At 44.5% G+C, this 25097-nt stretch overlaps 1 protein-coding gene across 1 annotated transcript in view; it reads left to right on the forward strand.

The window, feature by feature from the left end:
* The window catches only part of LOC126199457 (serine/arginine repetitive matrix protein 1-like), a gene marked incomplete at its 5' end in the record, with an annotated part of 54541 nt that extends 29857 nt beyond the window's left edge, over positions 1-24684 (forward strand). The window contains 5 exons of the mRNA XM_049936378.1: positions 10081-10140; positions 10231-10401; positions 23301-23383; positions 23480-23681; positions 24676-24684. Coding sequence (XP_049792335.1) covers positions 10081-10140; positions 10231-10401; positions 23301-23383; positions 23480-23681; positions 24676-24684 — 525 coding nt within the window. The remainder of the gene's footprint in view (positions 1-10080; positions 10141-10230; positions 10402-23300; positions 23384-23479; positions 23682-24675) is intronic.
* Positions 24685-25097: the final 413 nt, after the last annotated feature.

The raw sequence follows: 25097 nt of genomic DNA on the forward strand, positions 1-25097 counted from the left end.
CCGGCAGTACAGGGTAAGCCAGACGGCCGCGTGGAATATTCTCCATAACAGTTATTATTATCCTTATCACTTACAGCGTGTGCATGGCTTACTAGCGACATACTTTCCACATCGGGAGCAATTTTGTCAATAGCTTCTTCACCAGGCAACCTCGATTCCAGGATTTGTGTCATCCATCCTATTCACATATGAGGCCACCCTTACGCGAAGTGGCATCTTCATCTTTCATAGCAGTCACGTGTGGAGTAGTATGCAGCACCCCCATGGCACAGTGACAGCGAATCATGAGCGTCGGTGCAGCTGGAATGTGTTCCACGTCGCCTAACAGGCCGGAACTATCGGCGTTTCTCGCGGGTGACTTTGTCTCCCCTGCTGGACGAGAGTGCCACTGACGATTCCAAGGGTTTTGTTGCTGCTACATGATGGTGCTTCAGCCCACTTCGCCGTTAACGTCCGGACGCATTCCAATCGTGTCTTCTCTGGTCGACGGATCGGACGAGGCGACAGGCTGCAGGGCCTGCTCGTTCACTGGGTCTCAACCCGTGCAATGTCTGGTTGTGGGGTCATCGCAAGAGCATCGTGTATGCAGAGTCCCTTCCAGATATGGAGACACTGGAGCATCGTATTTATTCTGCCTTTGACACTGTCTGGATTGCAGCCCGGCCAATTTTAACGTGTGAGACTACGGCGAGTACACGCTTGCGTTGAGGTGCATGGAAACCATTTTCAATACATACTGTAACTATACCTGCATGGTACAGCGCGCATTAGTCTCTGTAACAGTATATGATTAAAGAAATGGTCACTAGCATGGAAACAATGTACAGTGCTATTACAAATGATTGAAGCGATTTCATAAATTCACTGTAGCTCCATTCATTGGCATATGGTCACGACACACTACAGATACGTAGAAAAACTCATAAAGTTTTGTTCGGCTGAAGCCGCACTTCAGGTTTCTGCCGCCAGAGCGCTCGAGAGCGCAGTGAGACAAAATGGCGACAGGAGCCGAGAAAGCGTATGTCGTGCTTGAAATGCACTCGCATCAGTCAGTCATAACAGTGCAACGACACTTCAGGACGAAGTTCAACAAAGATCCACCAACTGATAACTCCATTCGGCGATGGTATGCGCAGTTTAAAGCTTCTGGATGCCTCTGTAAGGGGAAATCAACGGGTCGGCCTGCAGTGAGCGAAGAAACGGTTGAACGCGTGCGGGCAAGTTTCACGCGTAGCCCGCGGAAGTCGAAGAATAAAGCAAGCAGGGAGCTAAACGTACCACAGGATGGTGCTCCACCGCACTTCCATCATGATGTTCGGCATTTGTTAAACAGGAGATTGGAAAACCGATGGATCGGTCGTGGTGGAGATCATGATCAGCAGTTCATGTCATGGCCTCCACGCTCTCCCGACTTAACCCCATGCGATTTCTTTCTGTGGGGTTATTTGAAAGATTCAGTGTTTAAACCTCCTCTGCCAAGAAACGTACCAGAACTGCGAGCTCGCATCAACGATGCTTTCGAACTCATTGATGGGGACATGCTGCGCCGACTGTGGGAGGAACTTGATTATCGGCTTGATGTCTGCCGAATCACTAAAGGGGCACATATCGAACATTTGTGAATGCCTAAAAAAACTTTTTGAGTTTTTGTATGTGTGTGCAAAGCATTGTGAAAATATCTCAAATAATAAAGTTATTGTAGAGCTGTGAAATCGCTTCAATCATTTGTAATAACCCTGTATTTCCGGAGATAAGATCGTTAGACCTTTATTGTTCCATATTCTCCCCTAGAGTATATATAGAAAGTGGAAAAAATCATCCTGTGTATTCCCCAATTCTTAATTTCTCTTTAATATCCTTTGAGTTTGGTTCGTTCATTTTACTGCTCCCACCGTTATGATGAATCATCTACAGTGAAACAACCTAAGCAAACATATATCTTGCTAATAACGCGAACTGAGCCGGCCGGGGTGGCCGAGGGGTTCTAGACGCTACCGTCTGGAACCGCGCGACCGCTACTGTTGCAGGTTCGAATCCTGCCTCGGGCATGGATGTTTGTGATGTCCTTAGGTTAGTTAGGTTTAAGTAGTTCTAAGTTCTAGGGGACTGATGACCTCAGATGTCAAGTCCCATAGTGCTCAGAGCCATTTGAACCATTTTTTGAACGCGAACTGATAGGGCAACCTGTTGCCAGGTGCAGCAGGCTGAACGGGTCCCGTGAAGGTTCCAGGCTTGCGGAAACCCAAGCTGACCTGCTTTACCCACAATGCTTCAGTACACATGTACTCTGTTGTCTCCGTTGTGGCAACTTGAGCTGCTTTAGTGGCTGCGTCGGTGATGGGACCCATGCAGGCTGAAGGAGAATTTATACACCTCTGCCATTAACGTGCTAGCCACGTAAAGTCGACAGATTCTGAGGCTGACCGTATCTTTTATAAACAACAAATCCGCCGCTGTTCGTAAGTCCTCGGTAGAACGAACAACACCTGAACGCAGGTGATAAGGTGGTAACGTTTAAAGCAATCTTTCTCTCAGGTACACGCACACACAACCATAATCTTCAAACCTCTGTTCACGGACTTCCTGCTAAGTGAAATATTGATAATGGTGAATACACTCTTCGACTTTACGTCGTGCAAATTCAGATGTTCTTAAAGTTGTGAGACTTTGTTATTATAATAGTTCTTTCATTAATTGTATAACGCTTCACGTTCTCAAATCATCGGATGAATGAAATTTCTTGGATTTTATACGAAAGTGATGTACTGAGTATTAATGTAGACAAATTACTTTGATAATACTAAAATATTAAAACAATTATTACTATTGTAGATATTAGCAAGTTAACAGAATGGGGGATCGCAAGTAATTTATTATTCGTTGCTGGGGGGGGGGGAGGGAAGGGGGAGGGGGGGGATAGACAGTGAGGAACTGAAACCCTGATCGGCAGGGTTCCATACCCCATCAAGTCGTCTTGATCTAGGATTTCTTAGATGACTTCAGGAAAAGCATTTTTTGTTTGAACGATCCCACCCTGTCCAGTGTCCCTACTGCTCCTTCCATACTTATCTCGTGGCTGATCTGTAACCTTCCTTCCTCCCATTTTCGAGCTGCTGCTGTGTAAGCAGGTGAGAGATAACGTTATAAAATGGTAAGATGGTGCCCTAGGCACATATTTGACTGAACTAAACTATATCGCCGGCGTCATCTGCGTTTCACCGTAAAATTCTGCTGGTGTGTGGTCAAAATGCAAAGCTGCGTCCAACCTTAGTGAAAAAGTTCCAACTGTTTGGCCAAGTACCTTTTAGGCGACAATCAGCAGCAGAAATATAGGAAATGCATGACGCAGTGCTGTATTGTAAATTCGTATTTATTACGACTGGTTCCTGTCGCTAAACATAATCCAGGAAGAATCTTTCACTTGTCATACCTCATGCAATATGAAATTAGTATTCTTGTTACAGTCAGAATTACTGAGCACAACGGAATAACATAGCTTCACAACGATATAACGTGGTCCATTCAGTGAAAAAAGACAATCTTTCTTCCTTAATGATGGTTAAAGACCGAAACCTATTGGAATAAATACGAATTTAGAACACAGTGCTGTGACACGCATTCTGAATGATTTTGACCAAGGCCGCACATACGTGGCGAAGAGATTTTGCAAAGATGAGATCGCCCACACAGCTGTTCTCGTATTGCTCAGTAGCCAAGGAGCATATTTCTTTGGTCGACGAGTTGAACGATTCGTAGATCATTCTGGCAGTTATTTATAGACTTGACGATAGTCTCGTATCTGTGACACTTTCAAGTGTAATGCAGCATTCAGTAGAAGTTACTTGGTCTGCCATTATAATGTGTATCTTACTTCCTGAATCCCATCCTACAGCTACATACATACTCTGCAAACCACTGCTAAGTGCATGGCAGGGGGTACTTAGCATTGTACTACATGCTAGAGTTTCTTCGCATTGCAATAGCGAAAGGATTGCTGAAGACTGACAGCTTAAATGCTTCTTATCTCAACGGTCTCTACGGGAGCAATACACAAGGGATTCAAGAATATTGCTAGAGCCTCCAATTGTTGTTGTTGTGGTCTTCAGTCCTGAGACTGGTTTGATGCAGCTCTCCATGCTACTCTATCCTGTGCAAGCTTCTTAATCTCCCAGTACCTACTGCAACCTACATCCTTCTGAATCTGCTTAGTGTATTCATCTCTTGGTCTCCCTCTACGATTTTTACCCTCCACGCTGCCCTCCAATACTCTCTTCTCCCCAATCCTATTCAGTACCTCCTCATTAGGTATGTGATCTACCCATCTAATCTTCAGCATTCTTCTGTAGCACCACATTTCGAAAGCTTCTATTCTCTTCTTGTCCAAACTATTTACCGTCCATGTTTCACTTCCATACATGGCTGCACTCCATACAAATACTTTCAGAAGTGACTTCCTGACACTTAAATCTATACTCGATGTTAACAAATTTCTCTTCTTCAGAAACGCTTTCCTTGCCTCCAATTATTACAGGGTTATTCAAAATGATACAGACTGGTAAATTTTTTTATACAATTACATGTTCGGAAACAGCAACTAAAGAGCTGTTTTGTCCCATGTTAATAAATGTTCGATGTGTGAACCTTTGGTGATACCTCAGAGGTCCATTGCATTGTCCAACTAATCGCACAATCGCCTAAAGTGTCAGAATTATTGAGCACAACTGAATAACATAGCTTCACAACGATATAATGTGGTCCATTCAGTGAAAAAAGACAATAAATGTTCGATGCGTGAACCTTTGGTGATACCTCAGAGGTCCATTGCATAGTCCAACAAATCGCACAATCGCCTAGCTGCCCTGACATGTCCTCGCAAGTCAGGGATGTCCCAGAGGAGGGGTGAAAACAGTGTCTCTGATGGAACACCACAGGTAAAAATCACACAATGTCAGGTCCAGAGAAGGTGTGGGCCATCCTGATAGCTGCGTATCCAAGAACTAACTAATATCATTGTGTAAGTGCAGTAGAGTACCACTCTGTTGAAAAATCAACCTTCGCACTGCCCTTCTTTGCACCCATTGAATATTCCCTGGTAGTGCTATTTGGAACAGGTACCACACACTTGAGCAGTCTTCTACGATGAGGCGTAAAAGTGAATTGTAAGCAGCCTCCTTCGTAGACTGACTACGTTTTCCCCGTATCCTGAGAAAGTAACGAAGTCTGCCGCATGCTGTAGCTACGACTCAACGTAAGTGATCGTTAAATTTCATATCCATACAAATTGTTAGACTCAGGTATTTGTATGACTAATGTCAATTGTGGCTGATGGATGCTGTAGTCATAAACTGAGGTGACAAAAGTCATGGGATAGCGATTTGCACATATACAGATGGTGGCAGTATCGCGTACGCAAGGTACAAGGTGTTTCAAAAATGACCGGTATATTTGAAACGGCAATAAAAACTAAACGAGCGGCGATAGAAATACACCGTTTGTTGCAATATGCTTGGGACAACAGTACATTTTCAGGCAGACAAACTTTCGAAATTACAGTAGTTACAATTTTCAACAACAGATGGCGCTGCGATCTGGGAAACTCTATAGTACGATATTTTCCACATATCCACCATGCGTAGCAATAATATGGCGTAGTCTCTGAATGAAATTACCCGAAACCTTTGACAACGTGTCTGGCGGAATGGCTTCACATGCAGATGAGATGTACTGCTTCATCTGTTCAATTGTTTCTGGATTCTGGCGGTACACCTGGTCTTTCAAGTGTCCCCACAGAAAGAAGTCACAGGGGTTCATGTCTGGCGAATAGGGAGGCCAATCCACGCCGCCTCCTGTATGTTTCGGATAGCCCAAAGCAATCACACGATCATCGAAATATTCATTCAGGAAATTAAAGACGTCGGCCGTGCGATGTGGCTGGGCACCGTCTTGCATAAACCACGAGGTGTTCGCAGTGTCGTCTAAGGCAGTTTGTACCGCCACAAATTCACGAAGAATGTCCAGATAGCGTGATGCAGTAATCGTTTCGGATCTGAAAAATGGGCCAATGATTCCTTTGGAAGACATGGCGGCCCAGACCAGTACTTTTTGAGGATGCAGGGACGATGGGACTGCAACATGGGGCTTTTTGGTTCCCCATATGCGCCAGTTCTGTTTATTGACGAAGCCGTCCAGGAAAAATAAGCTTCGTCAGTAAACCAAATGCTGCCCACATGCATATCGCCGTCATCGATCCTGCGCACTATATCGTTAGCGAATGTCTCTCGTGCAGCAATGGTAGCGGCGCTGAGGGGTTGCCGCGTTTGAATTTTGTATGGATAGAGGTGTAAACTCTGGCGCATGAGACGATACGTGGACGTTGGCGTCATTTGGACCACAGCTGCAACACGGCGAACGGAAACCCGAGGCCGCTGTTGGATCACCTGCTGCACTAGCTGCGCGTTGCCCTCTGTGGTTGCCGTACGCGGTCGCCCTACCTTTCCAGCACGTTCATCCGTCACGTTCCCAGTCCGTTGAAATTTTTCAAACAGATCCTTTATTGTATCGCTTTTCGGTCCTTTGGTTACACTAAACCTCCGTTGAAAACTTCGTCTTGTTGCAACAACACTGTGTTCTAGGCGGTGGAATTCCAACACCAGAAAAATCCTCTGTTCTAAGGAATAAACCATGTTGTCTACAGCACACTTGCACGTTGTGAACAGCACACGCTTACAGCAGAAAGACGACGTACAGAATGGCGCACCCACAGACTGCGTTGTCTTCTATATCGTTCATATCACTTGCAGCGCCATCTGTTGTTGAAAATTGTAACTACTGTAATTTCGAAAGTTTGTCCGCCTGAAAATGTACTGTTGTCCCAAGCATATTGCAACAAACGGTGTATTTCTATCGCTGCTCGTTTAGTTTTTATTGCCGTTTCAAATATACCGGTCATTTTTGAAACACCCTGTATAAGCAGGTAGTGCATTGGCGCAGCTGTCATTTGTACCCAGGTGACACATGTGAAAAGGTTTCCGACGTGGTTGTGCCCGGACGATGGGAACTAACAGACTTTAAACGCGGAATGGTAGTTGGAACTATACACATGGGACGTTCCATTTCGGAAATCGTTAGGGAAATTCAATATTACGAGATCCATAGTGCCAAGAGTGTGTCGCGAATAAGAAACTTCAGGTGTTAACCTGTCACCACGGACAAGGCAGTGACCGACAGCCTTCACTTAATGACCGAAAGCAGCGGCGTTTGCGTAGAGTTGTCAGTGCTAACAGACAAATAACAGAACGTGAACTTACCGTGGAATTCAACTTGGGAAGTATGACGAACGTGTCCGTTAGGACACTGTGGTGAAATTTGGATTTAAAGAGGTATGGCAGCAGACGAGTGATGGCAATGCCTTTAATTAACAGCACGATAGCCTGGTCAGATTAGCCCGATTTCAGTTGTCAACAAAAGACGTTGCAAAAAAAAAAAAAAAAAAAAAAAAGGTTCAAATGGCTCTGAGCACTATGGGACTATCTGAGGTCATCTGTCCCTTAGAACTACTTAAACCTAACTAACCTAAGGACATCACACACATCCATTCCCGAGGCAGGATTCGAACCTGCGACCGTAGCGTCACGCGGTTCCAGACTGTAGCGCCTAGAACCGCTCGGCCACGCCGGCCGGCAAACACTTTGCAAGCTGGTGGTGGCTTCATAATGGCGAGGGTTGTGTATACATGGAATGGACTGTTTCCTCTGAATTTTCGGCTACTTGGAGACCATTTGCAGCCATTCACGGACGTCATGTTTCAAAACAAAGACGGGATTTTATGGATGACAGGGAGCCGTGTCACCGGGCCGCTGTTGTAAGCGTTTGGTTTAAAGAACGTTCTGGACAGTTCGAGGAAGTGATTTGGCCACCCAGATCGCCCAACTTGAATCCCATGTAACATCTGTGGAATATTCTCGAGAGGTCGGTTAGTGCGCAACATCGAGCACCGGTAAGACTTGCGCTGTTATGAACAGCTGTAGACGCAGCGTGGCTCAGTATTTCTGCAGGGGACTTATACTGACTTGTTGAATCTATACCATGTCGAACTGCTGCTCTCGCCTAGCAAAAGGAGATCCGACACGCTATTAGAAGGTATCACGTGACTTTCTTCACCTCAGTGTGGTATAGGGCTTCACTTAGTTTTGTGAAGTGCACAATTTGATATTTCTGTACACTCAAAGCTAGTTGCCAGTCTTTGCACCAGTTTGAAATCTTATCAATATTTGGAGATTATTTGTCCATCTTTTTTCGACACTACTTCGTTACCTGTATCACTAAACGGATAAAACGGTCACACAGTACCATTAACATGTAGCCTATCTAATGTTTTACGGGGGCAAGGAAAATGAGTTTCAGTATTTCACGTGAAATTGAGCGAGTTTAAAAATGTAATATGCTGCAATAATCTACTCAGAAGGGCTATTATCTTACGTTAAATGTTTAACAAATTAAGACAAGTATTAAACTTACAAACTGTGTGTATGTCTTGAGGCAGCACATTATCCAAGCTACGTTCATCCAATACATGAGAAACAAACCACAGAATTTCAAACCTTTTCGAGACTTTCTCTCGCCTATACACCCTACAGAACCATAACAGAAAAAAGTTTCTCTCTTAGTACGTCTTCGTTGTTCATGCAGTAAAACTTCAGCAGCAGGTAAGGCTTTTTAATTTTTTACTTCTTCACTACCATGTGCATTCGCAACACGTTTTGCAGACAGTACCTCTACATTTAAAATATTAACTCATTTGTAAAGTAAGATGCTCATTTATGAATAGGAGTCCGATTCCTTAAAGAGTCAGGGGTGGGTGTCGATGATGCACATACCGCTGCTTTAAGCGATTATTGGGGTGGTCTCATATCGAAACACAAACAGAGCATAGGTTACATGATTCACAGACGACGTACGCCGCTTATTTCCCTTATGTTAACTGACGGCTGCAACGAAAGAAGGATATCCTAGGCATAATGATAACGTAAAAAATGCCTGATCATATCCTCGTTTAAGCGATTATTGGGCTGGTCTCAGATTGTTCCCTCAGATAGTACGACACACAAACAGAGCGTAGGTTACATGATTTTCACTCACAAACATAACTAGATCTATATAATTATTGTTGTTATTTTGTACTCAATAGAACATTCTCCGTTTTGAGCAAAGGTAAGTGTTTCCTGTTTCTCATTATTCATAGTGCGAAATTTGTTTATGAATAACAGAAACGTGTTTTATATAAGCTCGAAGAAGTATTGAAGTATTGTTATATGATAATGAAGTTTTCTCTGGTTGTCAGCCGAGTCAAGGCGTCGTTATGCGGCAACACATCAACAAGCTTCCTGCATGTGTTCAGTCGAAGATTTCCTCTTCGCCTGAAGATGACAAGCAAAACTTGTTGAAACGTTGTCGCAGAACGATGCCTTCACTCGGTTGATAACCCAAGAAGACTTCATCATCAAGCTCCGCCAAGAAAGTCTAAATTCTATGTTTCTATTTTCCATTTTTTTTACTTTATCTTTTTCTCGAGGAAATTGCGTCATCTAGCGCTACATGTTAAAATCTGTATCGTTTTTTATGTTTACTACAACGTCCATCTTTTTCACATTACAAATTAACAGTTTTGGAAAAAAATATGAATGTAATTTTAACAATTTCAATTTTGCCATAAATAACTTTTAAATGAGAGACAGGAGGATAACCATGTAGAAAAAAAATGTTCTGTACCTTGACCCTTGATATTTCCTCACTTTCTGGGAGGTTCACTGCTTCCGATATTTACAGGGATTTAGTTAAGACACTGTTCACCCATACGAAAAAAGCGATCCAAATAACATAACGCCTAGTAGGTATGCAACACACCTTACGTACAAGTAGCGCTCTTCACTGACCGAGCTACTAGGAAATGTACCGTAGTCTACTCTTACTTACGACGGTCTACGGTAGTTTTACAGCTGTAAGAGAGAACGTTGTGTTGGTGCTGGTTGTATGTTCAGCTGCGAGACGGACGCTGACGGTGGTGGTGGTGGTGGTGCGCAGGCAGGCGGCCAGGGCTCTGCCGGCGCCAAGGAGGAAGCGCTGTGCGGCGGCGACGACAAGGCGGCGGGCGTGGCGTCGGCCGCGGCGGGGGCGGGCGCGGGGGCGGCGGCGGGGGCGGTGCCGGGCGCCGGCGCGCTGGGGGCGGCGCAGCAGCGGCCCGCCTCCGTGGGGCTGGTCAAGCACACAAAGCACTGCTCGGCCTTCAGCGTGCCGCAGCCGCAGCCGCAGGCCCAGCTGCAGAGGGCGTCGCCGCCCTGCCCCGCCAGGCACTCGCGGCGCGGGCCGCACTACCTGCTGCACAACCTGGCGCGCATCTACAAGGTGCGTGCCGCCCCGCTCACACTTGCTGCAGTAACGCACCGAACTAGGTCACAGACCACTGCCTGCTGTATTTACGCTCAATATTTTCCGGGAGATTTGGCTGAATAGGCGGTTTGCGAAGAGCATTTGACACTGCACTACATCTTCTACTAATAACCAAACTGACAACATGTGAAGTATCGTCACAGGTATGCGACTGGCTCCACAAGTGGTTTATACACTACCGGCCATTAAAATTGCTACACCAGAAGAAATGCAGATGATAAACGGGTATTCATTCGACAAATATATTATACTAGAACTGACTTGTGATTACATTTTCACGCAATTTGGGTGCATAGATCCTGAGAAATCAGTACCCAGAACAACCACCTCTGGCCGTAATAACGGCCTTGATACGCCTGGGCATTGTCAAACAGAGCTTTGATGGTGTGTACAAGTACAGCTGCCCATGCAGCTTCAACACGATACCACAGTTCATCAAGAGTAGTGATTGGCGTATTGTGACGAGCCAGTTGCTCGGCCACCATTGACCAGACGTTTTAAATTGGTGAGAGATCTGGAAAATATGCTGGCCAGGGCAGCAGTCGACCATTCTCTGTATCCAGAAAGGCCCGTATAGGACCTGCAACATGCGGTCGTGCATTATACTGTTGAATTGTAGGGTTTCGCAGGGATCGAATGAAGGATAGAGCCACGGGCCGTAACACATCTGAAATGTAACGTCCACTGTTCAAAGTGCCTCAATCCGAAAAAGAGATGACCGAGACGTGTAACCAATGGCACCCCATACCATCACGCCGAGTGATACGCCAGTATGGCGATGACGAATACACGCTTCCAATGTGCGTTCACCGCTATGTCGCCAAACACGGATGGGACAATCATGATGCTGAAAACAGAACCTGGATTTGTCCGAAAAAATGACGTTTTGCCATTCGTGCACTCAGGTTCGGCGTTGAGTACACCATCGCAGACGCTCCTGGCTGTGATGCAGCGTCAAGGGTAACCGCTGCCATGGTCCCCGTGCTGATAGCCCACGCTGCTGCAAACGTCGTCGAACTGTTCGTGCAGATGGTTGTTGTCTTGCAAACGTCCCCATCTGTTGACTCAGGGATCGAGACGTGGCTGCAAGATCCGTTACAGCCATGCGGATAAGATGCCTGTCATCTCGATACGAGGCCGTTGGGATCCAGCACGGCGTTCCGTATTACCCTCCTGAACCCACCGATTCCATATTTTGCTAACAGTCATTGGATCTCGACCAACGCGAGCAGCAATGTCGCGATACGATAAGCCGCAATAGCGATAGGCTACAATCCGACCTTTATCAAAGTCGGAAACGTGATGGTAGGCATTTCTCCTCCTTACACGAGGCATCACAACAACGTTTCACCAGGCAACGCCGGTCAACTGCTGTTTGTGTATGAGAAATCGGTTGGAAACTTTCCTCATGTCAGCACGTTGTAGATGTCGCCACCGGCGCCAACCTTGTGTGAATGCTCTGGAAAAGCTAATCATTAGCATATCACAGCATCTTCTTCATGTCGGTTAAATTTCGCGTCTGTAGCACGTCATCTTCGTGGTGTAGCAATTTTAATGACCCGTAGTGTAGCTTTCCGGATTTGCAGCCGAATCATCGCTTTTCTTACCCCATTTTTGTGCAAATGCTCTAGTTGTCTTCTATACAGCGACTACTATCGATTTTACCAAGAGAGCCTAAGGGGCTTCATAAATCTTCTTCTTCTTCATTACAAGCATTAGTTAGCTGCTGCGGTACTCCAACTCACCTACGGTGTTACGTTCTTCTTCCAGTGTATTTACCAGGGACATTTAATAATTACCGAGACAATCTGATGTAGGAAAAATAAACTATACACTTTTACAAATTGAGAATTTGATTACACTGAAGCGCCAAAGAAACTCGTATAGGCATACGTATTCAGATACAGATATACGTAAACAGGCAGAATACGGCGCTTATATAAGACAACAAGTGTCTGGCACAGTTATTAGATCGGTCACTGCTGCTACAAGATTTAAGTGAGTCTGAACGTGGTGCGATGGAACACAGCAGAAGTGGGAATTTTCCCGTACGACCATTTCACGAGTGTACCGTGAGCATCAGGAACCCGGCAAAACATCAAATCTGACATCACTGTGGCCGGAAAAAGATCCTGCAAGAAAGGGACGAACGACGACTGAGGAGAATCGTACAGCGTCACAGAATGCAACTCTTCCGCAAATTGCTGCAGATTTCAATGATGGGCCATCAACAAGTGTCAGCGTGCGAACCATTGAACGAAATACCATCAATATGGACTTTCGGAGTCGAAGGCCCACTCGTGTACCTTTGATGACTGCACGACAGAAAGTTTTACGCCTCGCCTGCGCCCGTCAACACCGTTTTGGACTGTTGATGACTGGAAACATGTTTCCTGGTCGGACGACTCTCGTTTCAAATTGTATCGAGCGGATGGACGTTTACGGGTATGGAGACAACCTCATGAATCCATGGATCTTGCAAGCCGGCAGGGGACTGTTGAAGCTGGTGGAGGGCTCTGTAATGGGCGTGTGCATTTGGTGTGATATGAGACCCTTGATACGTCTAAATACGACTCTGACGGGTGGCACGTACGTAAGCATCCTGTCTGATCACTTTCATCCTTTCATCGATTGTGTATTCCGACGTACTTGGGCAATTCCAGCAGGACAATTCGACGCCCCACACGTCCAGACTTTCTACAGGGTGGCTCCAGGAACATTCTTCTGAGTTTAAACACTTCCGCTGGCCACCAAACTCCCCAGACATGAGCATTGTTGAGCATATCTGGCATGTCTTGCAATGTGCTGTTCAGAAGAGATCTCCACCGCCTCGTGCTCGTACCGATTTATGAACTGTCCTGCAGGATTCATGGTGTCATTTCCCTCCAGCACTACTTCAGAATTATACTAGTCCATGCCACGTCGTGTTGCAGCAGTTCTGCGTGTTCGCGTGGATCCTACACGATATTAGGCAGGGGTACCAGTTTCTTTGGCTCCAGTGTAGTTCTCAACACAATCCCCACCAACATTAATGCACTTGTGCTAGGGACCAACTAGTTTTTTTTAATACCTGTATACCTGATGCAGAGACGTCATTCTTATTGTTTAAGCCATTTTCCACATCTTTTTTGACTTTCTTGCAGTTGCCGAACTTTATTTTGCTGAATGCCGCCTTTAGGGGACCACACAAATGAAAATTCAAATGAGCCCAGTCTGGACTGAAGGGAAGATAAGGTAGTATCTTCTTATCTTCCAACCCATTTCTGAATGGTTTCTTTGGTCAGCTGGGCAGTGGAGAGCGAGACTGTCGTGTATCAATATCACCCCTTTTTCTTTGAGATCCGCGACGTTTTTCCCTCACTGCTGGCTTTACTTTTCTATATGTTGAACTATAATACGTTGGTTTCTACGAATAATGTCGCCAGTGCGGATCTCAAACGGAGCTGACATTATAGCCGACCGGCTAGGAAGTTGCTCATCAGTCATTGAGGTTCGATAGGTTTTGAACTGGTGTACGAACTTATAAAAATTTTCCCAGGTCGTAATACTTTCACCATAGTGGAAAATGTTTCGAGAAAAGATTGAAGCAGGTTTTTCACCTTCTTAAATCAAATGTGGAAACTTCAGGTAGACACAACAAGGTTAAATGCAATATTGAGGTTATAAAGGAAACAGTTTTTGTTCGTCAGCTGTTCACCGCTCATCCCAGTGATGCCAACCTAATTTCATAAAAGTACAAACTGCTCTTACTAAGTGTTTCATCTCTACATATATTTCCGTCCTCAATTATTCAATGGTCCTCGTGTAACTGAACACCTTTACCGGAAATCTTTCGCCACCCATAAAGTCTACATGTTCCTTCCATTTTCTTATGTTTTCTTTTACATTGTTTGTTTGGTTTATATGTTCATAAATCTTCCCTTTTATCACAATTTATTTTACGATTTTCTCTTCTACATATTTCTACTTTTGGCAGAAATCTCATTTCTTGAACCTGCGTTCTTCTTTCTTAGTGTCTTGTTCTCACCCACGCTTCACTTCTGCAAGTAAGAAATTTTACTGCTATGCTTATGTAAAAGTTCAACTGGATTCCTATCCTGATTTTATTCTACAATTTTTTTCAGTGTTCCACATATGGAAGTATATACAGTACGACATTAAAGAATTTGAAGAAATGGAAGTTTTTCCAGCAGTAGCACAGTATATCATTTAGGGGCTCAGTAAATATATTATCAGTACTCAGTCTTACTTCGAAAATACCGGGATACGACATGAGCAGGAAATAGGCTCCATGAAAATTTGACTAATAGAATCCAGTACCGCTAAACTGGACTGCGAATGTTGTACAGAAATGAAAGTATTCGTGGCAGTCAAATGAAAACGAGGCAGATGAAAAAAGTAAGTAAACTATTATTTCAAAACTAATCTCCATAACTATTACTGTAATACATTTAACCTACTGAGACAATACAATCGATGCCGTCACGGAAAAATGTTTGCTGTTGCCCACGGAAAATTTGTTGTATCCACCCCGTTCACTTTTTTGTCCGAAGCAAATAGACGGCCTTGAATGTCTTTCTTCAGGTCACCAAAAATATGGAAATCGCTTGGGGAGGACTCGGGACTGTATGGAGGATGTGTAAGAGCTGTCCAGCGAAACTTCTGGAGAAGAGTCGAAATAACTTGGGAACACGTGGGCCCGCTCACATGCGTGCCCCAAGCAAGCATAATAGATCCGCCAATGTTATCAATATACCGAGAAGAATTAACAGATAGGTTCAGCAGCGCTATCAGACTGTTCGGAAACGTTCCTACGGGAGAGCACCGCCGTTGGGATAAGCAAAAAGATTTTGTCAAAATGAGTGGAAGCTCTCATTAAATGGGAATTGATGCGAGAGAATGTCTATAACAAAGAGAAAGAACCCGATAATTTCAGATTACAAAATTAGAAACGAAGCTCTGCAGAACGTCTCTTCGATTACATTATAATCCCTGGTCCAATTCTTTATTCCTGGTATCTGCTAGTAATGCCTAACATACCGGGTGAACAAAAAGTCAGTATAAATTTGAAAACTTAATAAACCACGGAATAATGCAGATAGAGAGGTAAACACTGACACACATTCTTGGAATGACATGGGATTTCATTAGAACCAAAGAAAAACAAAGTCCACAAAATGTTCGACAGATGGCGCTGGACAGAAAAACAGCTACCGTGAAGGGTGAGAGGTACGCCGATATGTTACAGAATCGCATCATCCCCAGCCTGGCTGATAACCACCTGCTGGAACGTACGATGTTTATGCAGGATGGCGCTCCCCCCCATATTGCTAGACGCGTGAAAGATCTCTTGCTCGTGTCGTTTGGTGATGATTGTGTGCTCAGCCACCACTTTCGTCATGCTTGGCCTCCCAGGTCCCCAGACCTCAGTCCGTGCGATTATTGGCTTTGGGGTTACTTGAAGTCGCAAGTGTATCGTGATCGACCGACATCTCTAGGGATGCTGAAAGACAACATCCGACGCCAATGCCTCACCATAACTCCGGACATGCTTTACAGTGCAGTTCACAATATTATTCATCGACTACAGCTATTGTTGAGAGATGATGGTGGACATATTGAGCATTTCCTCTAAAGAACATCACCTTTGCTTTGTCTTACTTTGTTATACTAATTATTGCTATTCTGCTCAGGTGAAGCGCCATCTGTCGGATATTTTTTGAACTTTTGTATTTTTTTGGTTCTAATAAAACCCCATGTCATTCCAAGCATGTGTGTCAATTTGTACCTCTCTATCTACATTATTCCGTGATTTATTCAGTTTTCAAATTTATACTGACTTTTTTATCACCCGGTACGTCTCTCCCTTTCTCATTGAAAAACATTTCTTTTGTAAAGGTCGTCGCATTATTTTCGTATTGAAATTCCCCATCTTTCATAACCATAACCAAAACTGGGGGTACACACTGATTACAACCTTTACTTTTTTAGACGCATCGCAAGCTTGTTTTTAAAATATTATGTAGGTTACCAGAAACAGAACAGTGCATTTCTGTCTTCTGTTCGTTTCTTACGCTGCCCACTCAATCGATGTCTTTAACAGCCTCAAAAATGTAAAGTCGTCAGCTCGTTCCAGGATGAATCTTCAAATTCAACCAGTTTGCTTACCAGTATGTCAGCTTCATATTATTCGCAACTGTTTTTAATGGCATTTCAAGACTACTTACAATCTTTCGCACCTAAATTCCTCCAAGCCTTGTTGTAGTTGATCTGCAGTAGAGGCATTGCTTCAGTGCCATCAGCCTAACAAACGTAGAGCAGATATATTCCATTAACGCATACACCATATTCATTTTCCAGTTCAAGGATCTGAAAATGTTCATCACGATCTCGAGAATAGGTTTTTTTATGTGGAGCGCCACTGAGTGGTTAGTCTTAGAATTACAGGTTTTTCGCTCTCCACATACGTCGAATGTATAACTTCTCTCTCTAGGACTTTAGGACTTTCAGCACAACTTTTTTTGAAACAGAGTGAAATGTATTTTTTTCAATATGTACGAATCCCCGACAAAGCGCTAATTGATACTCATTGCTCTATTGTAAAATTCCGGTCACAACTATGTGCATTGTGCTATATACACTTCTAAAACCAGCTTGTTCCCCTGCCTCACTTATATCCAATGATAAGCGATTGCTAATAATTTTAATGGGTGTCTTGTACGTTCCAGAGAGAAGATTGATGGTTCTGTAGCTTTTCAATTGCCTGTCTCTTTTAGTGCGAACTAGAAAAGTTACAGCATTTTTCCAGATTTTGTCGTCCACAACGAATGTTCTGTAGACAGTTTTCGAAGTTCCTGTTGTATTAATTATTCCCCCTTTACACAGTTTTAAATATTTCTATTGAAACACCATCATATCTAGGTGACTTTTCTGTCATTGTGTGGCGGATGGCTTTATACACCCCATCGACCTGCACATCCGGAATGTCGTTGTTTTCAGCATCAACGATTTGTGTTTCTGGTTCACTTCTTGAACTACACAAAAGTTAACGAAGTCTTCGCTGTTGTTAATTTTTGTGCCGTCTGTCGTTATAATCTATTATCTGGTGCCTCCCGAGTACAAGTTTGTGTTACGTCTTCTTTATGGTATTATTGTTTTCGGTTATTTCTCATATCCAAGTTCCTACCTTTTCACATCTTCTACAAGCTGTTACGGGTGAACGTTTAAAATCTCACCTTACCCTTATCGGGGAATGTTACACAAGTGTTTCTACACTGGAGACTTTGGCTCGCAAAAGTGGGGTAAAATTTGAAATGAGAAATGTTAAAAACATTCTTGTTATTAGTGCTGTACTGTGAAACTGTCGAATGGTGTTTACATATCAATGGCACGTTAGATATATACGCCGTGTTTTCAACATAACGGTGCGCCTCCACATTTCACTAACGCCGTTACTACACATTTAAATGAACATTTTCCCCAGAAATGGATTGGTGATGGTGCTACGCGTCTGTGGCCACCCAGATAGCTCGATTTAACACCAATTGATGTTTGTGTGTGGGGATGGATGAAAGACATAGTTTATGAGGACAAAGTCAATACACGTGAGAGATTACTTGCTCGCATTATGAATACAATAGAAGAATTAAGAATAACCCTGTGAAACTGTTCATATACGTGCAGCTAAATGCATTGAAATCGGTGGAGACATTTTAGAACATTTATTGTGAATGTATTGTGACACTGTATGTACACTGCTCAACTTGCTTAACACTGAACTTTGTTTTTTTTCCGGTTTAACATGAATTCACGTGTGCTATGGTATTAATAAAATCAGATTATCTGACACATTCGTACAGTTTCAGTTAAAGTTATTACCATCATTTTTCCAAAGTCCAATTCTCTACAACTTCTGCTGAAAACTTTGTGCAGTTGTCTGGAATTTAAAAAACAAATTGGGTCAAGTAGTTGATAAATTGAACATTTTGCGAATTACTTCTTTGCTTCTCTGGGTGTTTTGGAAACCTACTGCAGATACACGTCTGGGACATGTATTATTAGATTCACCAGATCAATAACAACAAAATAAATGGAAATCGTGCTTTAGCTTAACCTCGTACAGTTTTGCGATGGCTTCATATTAGCGAAGTTGCTAAATTTCAGGCAAGATGTTTTATTAGCCGTAACTCCGTAACTAAACATTTGAGGACCTATGTTTACATGAACTTTTTTCTTTAGTTTAGAATAACATATCAAAATATTTGCATATCATCATGTATCACCTGTTGCCGACCGCAGCGCCGCATTCTGCCTGTTTACATATCTCTGTATTTGAATACGCATACCTATACCATTTTCTTCTGCGCTTCAGCGTAATAGTCTGCGACTGTAATAAATCACGCTGCTGTGTCTTTAGATTTCGCTTATTTGTATAAGGAGGTTTCCCAACAGTAAAATGAAAGTGTGGAATCCTAAGGTAATGTGAATCAAAAATCTACCTATCACTTTTATAAGGAGAAAGGGCTCTATTTACACCCTAGGTTTCAAGCGTATGCCTCTGTAGACAAACCTGACAGTCATGACCACGTAGAGGCAAGCATGGAGTACGGAAACCATGGTAATATGACATCACACATATCTGTCAAAAGATTTCTGCATGAAATATATTTACATTCTCTAAGGAATGGGGAGGAGACATTTACTTCCTTAGCATATGTGTGGCTAAAACTTACTGACCATCCGTTAAATTGATTACGCTAAGTCCACAAAACACGACTGATATTTGAACAGACCAAATCACGTCAGTGGATACTTAGAATGAAAAACTTACCGTACGAAATAATTATCACGATAAGCTCTCGTACGAAATCGAGCTACAGGCCGAAGTGGATTTCCCCAACCAAATGCCAAGGTCTACATGGATACCGTGAAGCGGCTATCAAACCAATAATTTTCTAATTATGAATATCAAATGTATGACTCGTTACATTATTACTGTGACCTGATCATATTACAAAATATTAGAGGTGGCGACATTTACAAAAGCGTCCATACTCTTTACGACATTCAACATGCAGAGGGCAGCCTGCACAGCGTCAGCGATTTGTCCACACCAAACGAAGTCCACGAAGCAAGTGCGTGACCTCTCCAAATTCTACCTATCCCTTAACGTGGGCGAAGAAACTCTAACGCCAGCTTTTACGTCTCAGCAGAGAGGAGCGGCCGTGCGGCTCAAGGCGCCATGTCATGGATTGCGCTGCCCTTCCCGCCGGAGGTTCGAGCCCTCCCTCGGGCATGGGTGTGTGTGTGTTGTTCTCAGCTTAAGTTAGGTTGATTTAAGTAGTGTGTAAGTCTAGGGACCGATGACCTCAGCTGTTTGCTCTCTAGGTATTCAAACACATTTGATTTCAGGCGGTGAGAGCTGATGGTAGAGTTGACTGTGGGGCAGATCAATGTTGTGAACAAGATGATGGTTCCATAATGACGTGGGCTGCGTTTACAATGAATTGACTGGGTCCTCTTGTTATTTTCGGCTACTTGGAGAGTTCGCCGTTAGTTTAAAGAACATTCTGGACAGTTCGAGCGAATGATTTGGCTAATGATCCCCCGATATGTATTCCATTGAAAATTTCTAGGAGATAATGGAGAGGTCAGTTCGTGCAGAAAATCCTGCACTGGCAACAATTTTGCATTTTGGACGGCTATGAAGGCAACATAGCTCAGTATTTCCGCAGGGGAATTCCAACGAGTGTTTGAGTCCATAAGTCGAGTTACTGCTGCACTACGTCGGGCTAAAGGAGGTCCGACGCGATATTAGCAGGTATTCTATGACTTTAGTCACCTCACTCTACATTTACAGGCGCCGGCGCCTATAACTTTCAGTCTCTGTAGCGTAGCTGGATGTGTAACACTGTGCAAAGTGCTAGAAGGAAGGAGTCGTGGTTGCGTGGTCACGGTGTAGTACTGTAAAGCTGGAGATCCGCGTTCAAATCATCGTTTCGCCCTATTTTTTCCTCAGTTTTATATACTTTCCTTCCGATCATTGACGTGTTCTGTTCTCTTTCTGTAGTCTTGGCAGTTTTCATACTGTACATAGGTTACAGAATGTGAGTCATGTCTTAAGAATATACACTACTGTCCACTAAAATTGCTACACCAAGAAGAAATGCAGATGATAAACAGGTACTCTTTGGACAAATATATTATACTAGCACTGAGATGTGAATACATTTTCACCCAATTGGGTGCATAGATTCTGAGAAATCAGTATCAGTACCCAGAACAACCACCTCTGGCCATAATAACGGCCTTGATACGCCTGGGCGTTGAGTCAAACAGAGCTTGGATGGTGTACAGTTACAGCTGCCCATGCAGCTTCAACACGATACCACAGTTCATCAAGAGTAATGACTGGCGTATTGTGACGGCCAGTTGCTCGGCCACCATTGACCAGACGTTTTCAATTGGTGAGAGGGCAGCAGTCGAACATTTTCTGTATCCAGAAAGGCCCGTACAGGACCTGCAACATGTAAAGCTGGAGACCCGCGTTCAAATCATCGTTTCGCCCTATGCTGCTGAAATGTAGGATTTCGCAGGGGTCAAATGAAGGGTAGAGCCAAGGGTCGTAACTCATCTGAAATGTAACGTTCACTGTTCAAAGTGCTGTCAATGAGAACAAGAAGTGACCGATACGTGTAACCAATGGCACCCCATACCATCACGCCGGGTGATACGCCAGTATGGCGATGACGAATACACGCTTCCAACGTGCGTTCACCGCGATGTCGCCAAACACGGATGCGACCATCATGATGCTGTAAAAAGAACCTGGACTCATCCGAAAAAATGACGTTTTGCCATCGGTGCACACAGGTTCGTCGTTGAGTACACCATCGCAGGCGCTCCTGTCTGTGATGAAGCGTCAAGGGTAACGGCAGCCATGGTCTCCGAGCCGATAGTCCACGCTGCTGCAAACGTCGTCGAACTGTTCGTGCAGATGGTTGTTGTCTTGCAAACGTCCCCATCTGTTGACTCAGGGATCGAGACGTGGCTGCACGATCCGTTACAGCCATGCGGATAAGATGCCTGTCATCTCGACTGCTAGTGATACGAGACCGTTGGGATCCAGCACGGCGTTCCGCATTACCCTCCTGAACCCTACGATTCCATATTCTGCTAACAGTCATTGGACCTCGACCAGCACGAGCAACAATGTCGCGATACGACAAACCGCAATCGCGATAGGCTACAATCCGACCTTTATCCAAGTCGGAAACGTGATGGTACGCTTTTCTCCTCCTTACATGAGGTATCACAACAACGTTTCACCAGGCAATGTTGATCAGCTGCTGTTTGTGTATGAGAAATCGTTTGGAAACTTTCCTCAAGTCAGCACGTTGTAGGTGCGGTCACCGGCGCCAACCTTGTGTGAATGCTCTAAAAAGCTAATCATTTGCATCTCACAGTATCTTCTTCCTGTCGGTTAAATTTCGCGTCTGTAGCAGGCCATCTTCGTGGTGTAGCAATTTTAATGGCCAGTAGTGTATTATTGTCGCAAGTAAATGTAATGAATACTCAGAGCAGGTAAGACGCCGCATAGACCCCTCAAAGAAATGAAAACAACAAATAAACGGGTGTCAGCTATGTTACAACAAAGAAATTCAACAGTCGAAACTTCCAAAACGGAACGCAAGAGTCATATCATAATATTGTTACTTATGTAGAACAAATAGGAGGTAAGAACGGGCGGATGTTCCTTCCTTACACCCCGTCGTTGAAAACGGACTTTGCATCAGACAGAGACACGAATTTGAATACAGCGAACAGACAAGTCAGTGGCCGGACGGAAAATTCAGATTTTTGTGAGGAAAAGCAAATATACGCGGGGTCGCGAGGGAGATTTGAACCCGGATCTCTCCATTCGCAGTCCGACACTGTGGCCGCGATGCCACTTTACGGCTGTTGATCGGCACCTAATGTTGCACGTCTTAGGTTTGGACCTTTGACTGATTCATTTTTGCTTCTGTTAAATACCCTGTAGGTGACATATGCGCATGCGGGAGAAGCCGCGGGCAAAACGCTTGTCTCCAATACAGTGTTAAATGAAGTCTGCAGTTGTTGGGTAATTCTAGTAAAAATAGCGGGTGTTCAAAAAGTCAGTATAAATTTGAAAACTGAATAAATCACGGCATAATGTAGATAGAGAGGTACAAATTGACACACATACTTGGAATGACATGGGGTTTTATTAGAACCAAAAAAATACAAACGTTCAAAAAATATCCGACAGATGGCGCTTCATCTGATCAGAATAGCAATAATTAGCATAACAAAGTAAGACAATGCAAAGATGATGTTCTTTAGAGGAAATGCTCAATATGTCCACCATCATAACTCAACAATAGCTGTAGTCGAGGAATAATGTTGTGAACAGCACTGTAAAGCCTGTCCGGAGATATGGTGAGCCATTGGCGTCGGACATTATCTTTCAGCATCCCTAGAGATGTCGGTCGATCACAATATACTTTCGACTTCAGGTAACCCCGAAGCCAGTAATCGCACGGACTGAGGTCTGGGGACCTGGGAGGCCAAGCATGACGAAAGTGGCGGCTGAGCACACGATCATCACCAAACGACGCGCGCAAGAGATCTTTCACGCGTCTAGCAATATGGTTTTTTTTTTTGTTCTAGTAAAAGACCATGTCATTCCAAGCATGTGTGTCAATTTTTACCTCTCTGTCTACATTATTCCGTGGTTTATTAAGTTTTCAAATTTATACTGACTTTTTGATCACCCGGTACATCGTAGTGTGCCGTGTGGGAGCGTGATTCAGAGAGGAACCGCACTTTTGCAGGACGTGCGCGGCCAGGCGGCGGCGTGCTCGTCGCCGATGCGGGAGGCCGCTTCCCCGCTGTCGTCTTCGACGTCGGCGTCGGCGTCGGCCTCGGCCTGCACCGCCTCCGGCGCGGGGGTGGGCTGTGACGGCGGCGGCGGCGACACCGGCAGCACCGGCGGCGACTCGGAGGAGTCCAGCTCCGGGGGCGGCAGCGGGGGCGGCAAGGCCTCCTGCAAGGACCTGCGCGCGCTCATCGGGCTCGAGCTGGTGGTCGACTACGTGAAGCACGAGCACGGCGGACGGCGCCGCGGGGGCGACGACGGCCCCGCCCCCGCGCCGGCCGGGTCCGGAGGCGGCGGGTCGCGCACCTCCTCCCCCGCGGCCACCGCCGCCGCCCCCGCCGACAGTAGCGCCGCCGTAGTCGCCACCGCCACCCCCAAACTGGAGCCGCAGCAGACGGACTCCCTGTGAGCGTCGGCCGGCGTCGGTGACGCCTTCAGACCGTGGCTGCTCTAGCTCGCCGGCCGGCCTCTGCGGTGAACGTCCACTGCCCGCCGGCACCTGTGAACCACAGCCGTCCGTGACGCGGAGGTCTCGCCGCCTCCTGCCGGGAAGCTCTCGTTCCACGTGGACCACTTGCACTCATTTTCCTCGAGTCTCACGCAATAAATGCTTTCTTCGTCAATTTTATCACAGACCACAAGCGTGCATAAAGTTGCCTTCCGAGTGAAACCCGATCTGAAACACTAGTCAAATGTTCGGAAGATTGTCGTATTCCAAACATACCTGTTACAGAGAATCGCCTCTTCTCATTGTCGTGAAGGCGTGCTATCGATAAAAAAAAAATGTTGTGCTTCTCCTGTGTAGCTCGAAAGCTGATGACTGTTCGACACTTTCGAATAGAAGAGACAAGTTAAGACGCTTTACCGGACCAGAAATCGAACCTGGCACCTGCTGCAGAAGAGTCTCTCAGGAGCTTGAATGATGTTACGTGGGGATGTGTTCGTAGTGTAGCCACGTAACTGACTTCAACGTGAAGAAATCGTGTTCGATATGCCGTATTGCCAAGAATTTTCCTTGATTAGAACAAAACCAGCTCACCATTGTAGGCACAGAAGAGCTACTATTATAGGTTCGTAGGCTTCCACGATTACCATCAACGTGAATACTATCATTTTGGGTGTTAGACCATGTCACTGATTATAAAAACGGTCACTCCCAGTTGTTGGTTGCATATTAGTCGCTTCTAGAGGCAACAAAAATTTGGTTTTCTGTATTGAAGATAAATTGATCGAATTTTAAATCTGAAGGTGCTGGCACAATCTACTCAATAAACGTTTCATACAATAACTCAGGAGTAAAAGTTAAAAACTACATACATATATGTCTTTAGGCCGTGTAAATCATGGCGTGCAAATTGCCTGGACTATATTCGCTCCAGAATTTGAGAGTAAGAGCACTTAGTACTTCCAGCAAACTTCACACCATATTACAAACGTTTTCTCGCCGACACCTCCCACAAAATAATGAAAGGAAAAAATGTTTATTGCTTACTATTTTTTCGCTCATAAAGTAAAATTTCGTCATCAAGCTTGACGTTTTAATTTATTATTTCCTTACTATTGATTTTGTTCTCGACGCTTTATGCTGATAAAATCCTCATATACTACTGAAATGTACTTGCAAAATTATGTCAGTACCACAGATAGTTCAAGCGGTATGATGCTGTGACTTTGACGCTTGAAGCTGTTTTATACAAGGCAGTTCGATTCTTTAAAAATTCGGTGGGAGGTCTGAGAGGGTTACTGCTGAAAC

The sequence above is a fragment of the Schistocerca nitens genome, chromosome 8 (genome assembly GCF_023898315.1).
Source record: "Schistocerca nitens isolate TAMUIC-IGC-003100 chromosome 8, iqSchNite1.1, whole genome shotgun sequence".
Classification (NCBI taxonomy): Eukaryota; Metazoa; Arthropoda; class Insecta; order Orthoptera; family Acrididae; genus Schistocerca; species Schistocerca nitens.